Consider the following 6,432-nt stretch of genomic DNA (forward strand, 5'->3'; position numbering starts at 1 on the left):
GCGTTCACTCATTTTCACAGGAAGGAAGGGTTTCCCCTGGAGATGCAGCAGGGGTCATCCCATTAATTTCAGTAGGTAGCCAGAACATTGGGGTTGACATTAAAAGAGACTTCTTTCAGTTGTGGCCACAGCTTCTGAGCTGTGCCTCTCCTTGGGGCTCAGTTCACACAGACCATGAGCCATCTGCCATTACCCAGTTTGTACATAGTCCTCCCTGAAGCTGTCCAGCCCACATGGCACAGGGCTGGTAGTGAAGAAAGAGGTTCTCTGCTCTGCATCTGTTCAGTTGCCAGTTAGCATCCTTACTGGCTCAGTGACACTGTGTGTCCTCACGGCACAGTGGCACTCCAACACGATTCCACTGGTGGCAGCCGGAATTACGTAGCTTCCTGAAAGTCCATGATGGTGTTACTGTCACATTTGAAACAGCACCACTTCAGCTGTTTTCTGATATAAATTTTCAATTAGATTGGCTTTCAAGTAGATTCATTGCTATGAACTGGCTCAGGGGAGCCACTTAGATCATGGGAGAAGCAGGGTCTTGGTACACAGGAAGGCACAAGTTGGGCGAATGACAGACAGACACAACACACAAGAGAGTGGTAGGAATCTGCTGCGATTTTATTGCATTCATGTTTTCATTATATAGTATTCAAACAAAGAACAAAGCAGAAGGTCATGTATCATTGGTTGGCACAGTATGAAAGCTTCTTTTAGTCACATCAGCAATATTTAAGAAAAGTACATTATCAGGAACAGGTGTTAGACATAAAGCATCCTTAGAAGAGGAAATCTTGTCCTTGGGAACATAAACCTCAGACAAGTGGTTTCATCTTATGAATAGAAAGTTTCTGTCTCATTATCACTATCATGGCCCTTCCTCTTTCTAACCCTTTCTTTATCTTATCTAGTGACCAAATATGCTGAATCAGTTCTCTGCACCTGCTGAAATATACTTTTTTTGTACCTTCTTATGCAGCAGACACCATGGGGGTTGGGATCTAGCAAGCCTATCCATAAAGTTCAAAGTATAATATAACAGTCTTTGTCCATCAACATTAACCCATCTATTCCCTTGCTCATCATACACCCCGTGTATGACAAAGGTTCTGCTGTAGTCTTATACATTCCCAGACTGTGCTTCCCTATCCCAAAGCTGCTCCTGAAGAGATGATCCTTGTCTTATAGATATGAAGAATATCATTATTAAAAGAGATTTGCAAAGCCCATACCCCGCATAGCCAGCTAATAGAGAAACCTGTCTATGCCTCGACAGTGGCTAATACTGGGCCATCTGCCATTGACCTCCAGGGAGCCTAGTCCCATAGGACACATAGCTCCCATCCGGCATAAAGACATATGTCATGTCACATGGATGATACTGGAGTTGGTGTGGCAATTCATTTCTACCATGGAGGAGTAGCTGAGGAAACATGTCCATGGCAAAGAAAAACCTTGTGCTCTTAGAGACAACATAAGGAGGAAGACAGTTAAAATTTGTCTTGCAGCAGATGCATGAAGGTGCCCTGAAGTGTCACTGCCTAAAGGTGATAAGATACTCTGGGTATGCTTGGTTGTCATAAAACACTACAAATAAACTTGGGTTTTTATCATCATCTGTGACAGTGTCGTACAAGTCAGTAGGATTTTGAGGGTCCCTTGGAGGAGGCACAATCAGTGACTGGTTTCCAGTTGTGTAGTTTCCAGTGAGAACCCGCACGTAATACATATGCTTCTTCCCATTGGCATCTGGTCTGGAATATGTATCATGAGCTGAATAGGAAGCATTGACAGCAAAATAGGTTCCCTTCCCATAGCTTGTAGCTGCAAAATGAAAGACATTTTAAAGGAGTTCAATGTAGCATATAAATAAACATGTTAGCCCACTATCTCAACTCATGTAAAAAGAATGCTTGGCTTGAATATTTAGCATATTTTCTTCTTCATCATCAATATAATTATTGTTATTATTAATTTTCCTCCTCAGAGGTAGTCAAGCCCTTGGAGTGAAATTGAGACATATATTACTGTTTACTGCTAAAACGGACTCTACTCTGGCCAACACAATGTGAGAAACAGTGAACGGCGCCCAGGGCGGTTCCAAGTCAGCAGCCCATTTGGGGAAACTGACTGCATCCTTCCTCACCGTTCTTCCCAGCATAGCTGCGGTTAAATCCGTGGCTGTTGAGCTGTGGAATAGAGCTAGCCTCCGTCCCATGGAAGAGTTGATTCTCATTTCTTTCATGGCCATTCTTTTCATCCATGATTTTTTTGTTTGCCTGATACTTCCTCCAGAGAGCAGGATTCTGGATCCTTGCAATCTATAAAGTAAAAAAGTATCAAGTTATTCTGGAGAATCTAAGAGCCCTTGCCAAGTGATAGCCAGCTACCATCTTTGTCTTTCATGAGCAAAAATTCTACTCGAGCAAATTCAGTGCCAAATGACAGCATCCTATGTTCAGAAATATTTTTAGAACTGGTAAGACAGCTCAGTAAGAATATGATACCTGAGTTCGATCCCTAAAGTTGGAAGGAGAACACTGATTCCACAGAGTTACACTCTGACTTCTACATGTGCGAACAATCCTCCTCCTCCTACACACACACACACACACACACACACGTGCACAAACATAGGGATGCATGTGCGTGCACACACACAAACACACACACAGACAAGGCTGTCTTACTGGCCTGGAGTTAATGTACCAAGTTAGGTTGGCTAGATAGGTGCTACAGTTTCAGGCTGTTGTAAGCTACCTGATGTGGGTCTGGAAACCAAACTTGGAACTTAGGGTCCTCTGAGAGCACAAAAGAAACTCATGACCCATGGGCCACCTCTACAGACCCATATATGAGTGGGTTTATTCAGGAACATTGGTTTTATTACTTATATAACTATATAACTTTTCCATTAGAAAATTCAGCATCCAACTTACCTTCTCTATGGCGAAATTTTGGCAGGTCTGGTGGAACTGGTTTGCCACTGTGATATACTCAGGATCATTGGTTTGCAGACTGACCACAAGTAATTTCTTCTGTCCCATGTCACTCCAATTTGAAGGGATTTCAGCTGTAAAACAGACATTTGAGGGCTCCCGTGTTCATTTCCGGTATGCTTTGACAAACTTTCCTCCCTGTTGTATTATAGCCTCACAATTCTATGTATTCAAGACATTTCTTATCTTTCTAAAAGGATGCTGTTAAAAGTGTGGAACATGGACCATTAGTATCAGGATGAGATGGAAAACTTGTTTAAAGAGGCGGGTGATTTAAGGTTTGATAGTGCAGTGGTAGATTTCTTGCCTAACACATATGAGACTTGTTTCCCAGAACCCTCTCCAGAAGAAGACAAAAGCCACCCATGTCCTGAGTTAGGGTTTCCGAGGGATGGAGCCTCTCTGTCTACTCTTGTTTCCGTCTTGCTAAGGTGTGAGAACTGACTACATGTTGTAACTCACCTTCATTTAGTGCACAGCCTCTACTTTGATGTGATTTAACAAATTCATTACTAACTTGTTCTGAACAATCTCTGTCATTTGCACATGAATGAGTTTGTACCACTGGAGGGTAGTCTACATGTATTTTCTCATTTGCCTCACTCCATCTTAAGAGGTAGGTGGGTGGGTGGTAGGGTTTGTCTGTGGCAGGCTGTAGAACACCACTTATTATATGTCATTCTTCCAGGGATGCTTAGAGTCTGGGGGTTCATTCATACTGATCCTACAGAAGATGAATATAGTCTGTGGGAAGCCATTGGGGACTCATGTGGTTTGAGGGCAGGAATTGCCAGCCTACGCAAGACAGACACTCCCTTCCTGAGGATCTACAGGGAACCTGTAGACTGCGACCTGGCCTGGTACCCAGGAACCTTTGGCACAGGAAAGAAAAGTCAGGGATAGAATTGGGGTCTTCACTTGGTCATCATCATGGACACAGAGGCCAACTCTAACAAGTCTGTCTTCTCCTTGACTTTTGTGTTCTTGAGAACCTTGGGCAGCTTTTCTTCTGAAATGATATTTTTTTTCTACCTCTGCATCAGACAGCCATTATTTCACCAGAAGAACTGATCCAGTATAAATGATCCAGATGGAAATGCAAAGTTAACTGTTGTTACAGTTAGGATGGTTCATCTTGGCCTGTTGGGTTCATCCATGATCTATTTTCCTGGCCATAGTGTATTCTCTAGAAACTTAGAGACCAAGATCTTTAAATTATTCTGCTAGTGTTATTTGAATTTTAACTACTTTAAAATTTAATATAAAAGAGCACGTGTGTCTCATGCCTTTAATCACAGCATTTGGGAGGCAGAAGCAGGCAAATCTCTGAATTTGAACCCAGCCTGGTCTATGTTTGAGACCAGCCATGGCTATTAGTGAAACACTACGTCAAAAACAAAACAAAAGAGTCCCAGGCCAGCAATAGCTAAATAATAAAACATTGTCAAAACAAAACAAGCTGGATGGTGGCTCACACCTTTAATTCCAGCACTAGAGAGATATAGTTAGGATCTCTGTGAGTACAAGGCAAGCCTGGTTAAAAAGAGCTGGCTCCAGGACAGCTAGGACTCTTACACAGAGAAACCCAGTCTCAAAAAACAGAAACAAACAAACAAACAACAAAACCCTGCTGTGTTTCTAAAATAATGTCTAAATCAAAGTTGGAGCAATGACTGACACCCATGAGCGTGTAACTTACCTTCATCTTTTAAGATGCGCTGAACTGTGACACTCTGTCCTTGAGGGCCTGTGGCCATGTTTGTCTTCAAGTTCACTATGAAGTTCTGATTATTAATTTTGACAACAGTGCTCCTGTGTTTTGCTTGCCGTGCGTTCTCCAACTGCATGGTAGCTGTTTTGTCGAAACAGTGTGTGATGTTGTTGACAATATATCGCCATTCCAGGAATGTGAGGACATAGTCTGCCTGGCTTTCCTTCTCTTTAGCCTTGATCAGGTTTTCAATCTCATCTCTGGCTTCTATCACATCTCTGCTAATTCCTGTAACTTTAATCAAAGGTGTCTTCTGGTCCAGCTCAATGATGATATTCAGCCTCTCCTGCAGCTCATTCAGCTTCTTGTACTCCTTCTCACCAAAGTCTCTGACACACTCATCGTCACTGCGATAGGATAGCTGCTCCTGGGCGATCAGATTCTGTATCCAGGAGATCGTGCGTTCCACACTGTCTTCATCTATGCCACATACCTGGAAAACTGTCTGCTCTATTTTCTTCTCCAAAAACAGGGTGTTCTGTTTGTGCGGAGTGTGCTTTGAAAAGCCAAAAAAGGCTAAAGAGAAAATGAAAGTTAATTTTTCTTTTACTGCCCTCAGCGTCAAGGTAAGGAATATGTATTTGATAAAAGCAAACAACTCACAGCTGATCTTAGATAGTAGAGACGGCTGGGGAGGAGCCGGGGAGCCTTCTCTGTCTTTCATGTTATCATAAAAAACACTCAGCATATGAGGCTGGAAGATAACAACTTTGACTTTCTTCACAGCCTGCACTGATGTTTTCTGGATAAATTCTTCAATGGCATCCATTATGGCTTTAGCAACTGCATCTGGGTCCTGTTGAGCACTTCCTTTAAAATCACACACAAAAGACAAGGATAAGATCCACCTGCAAAAGGCTATATGACATAAACAAGGAATTCTAGATGACATAAACAGGAAAAAAATGCCTGGTTCCACTTTAATCGCTATATAGTTCTCTAACATGATGTCATCAAATAGTTTTGACATCCTAGACACAGTGGGGAGGAGTTTCTGTTCCATGCTGTCCACATGTCAATGCTCCAGGTATAGCCCCTGAAACTCATTCTGATTTGTGACATTCATATCTGTCCTTTTCAGTAGATCCTGGCTCCCAGGGTAACTCTCCTCCCATTACAGAATCCAGGTGGCTTTCCTCCCTTGATTTACAAGAGTTTTTATAAGATCATAAAAGGCAGGAAATAAAGATAATACACCTTGAAAAAACAACATCGTCCTTACAGAGACAAACTGAGCCTCTGATAGATTTTATGCATGTGTTGAGATTCTCCCAGCTACCTCTGGGGACCTGATTCAAGCTAAGGTAATTCTAAGGCACCCAGAACTGTAAGATACTTGTTCTAGTCTATAATTTCAGGCATATTAGTTACCCTGAGCCTCCAGGATGTCTTTCTTCCCCATACTCTGCACCATTTTTGCTGCCCAGAAGAATTCAAAGCAACCGCTGCACAGATCCACTCCTGCTTTAACATGTTCCAGATCGTGTTTCTCAATCCCTCAAACCCACTGGCAAGATAAGACTGTGGAATAGCCCAAAGTGAATGGCAGCTGCCAAAATCACATGACAGGCTGGTGCGGGAGAATTGTCTGTATTTTGTCAATCATGTTTTAAATAAATGCTGATTGGCCAGGCAGGTAATATAGGCAGGAAAACCCAGACA

The 6,432-nt window shown here is 42.4% G+C and overlaps 1 protein-coding gene across 1 annotated transcript in view; it reads right to left on the bottom strand.

Moving 5' to 3' along the window:
* Positions 1-1,384: 1,384 nt before the first annotated feature.
* The window catches only part of LOC101980291 (poly [ADP-ribose] polymerase 14-like), a 144,309-nt gene continuing 139,261 nt past the window's right edge, over positions 1,385-6,432 (bottom strand). The window contains 5 exon segments of the mRNA XM_013351166.1: positions 1,385-1,824; positions 2,147-2,321; positions 2,940-3,073; positions 4,699-5,286; positions 5,374-5,580. Coding sequence (XP_013206620.1) covers positions 1,535-1,824; positions 2,147-2,321; positions 2,940-3,073; positions 4,699-5,286; positions 5,374-5,580 — 1,394 coding nt within the window. The 3' untranslated portion in view covers positions 1,385-1,534.

The sequence above is a fragment of the Microtus ochrogaster genome, chromosome 2 (genome assembly GCF_000317375.1).
Source record: "Microtus ochrogaster isolate Prairie Vole_2 chromosome 2, MicOch1.0, whole genome shotgun sequence".
Classification (NCBI taxonomy): domain Eukaryota; kingdom Metazoa; phylum Chordata; class Mammalia; order Rodentia; family Cricetidae; genus Microtus; species Microtus ochrogaster.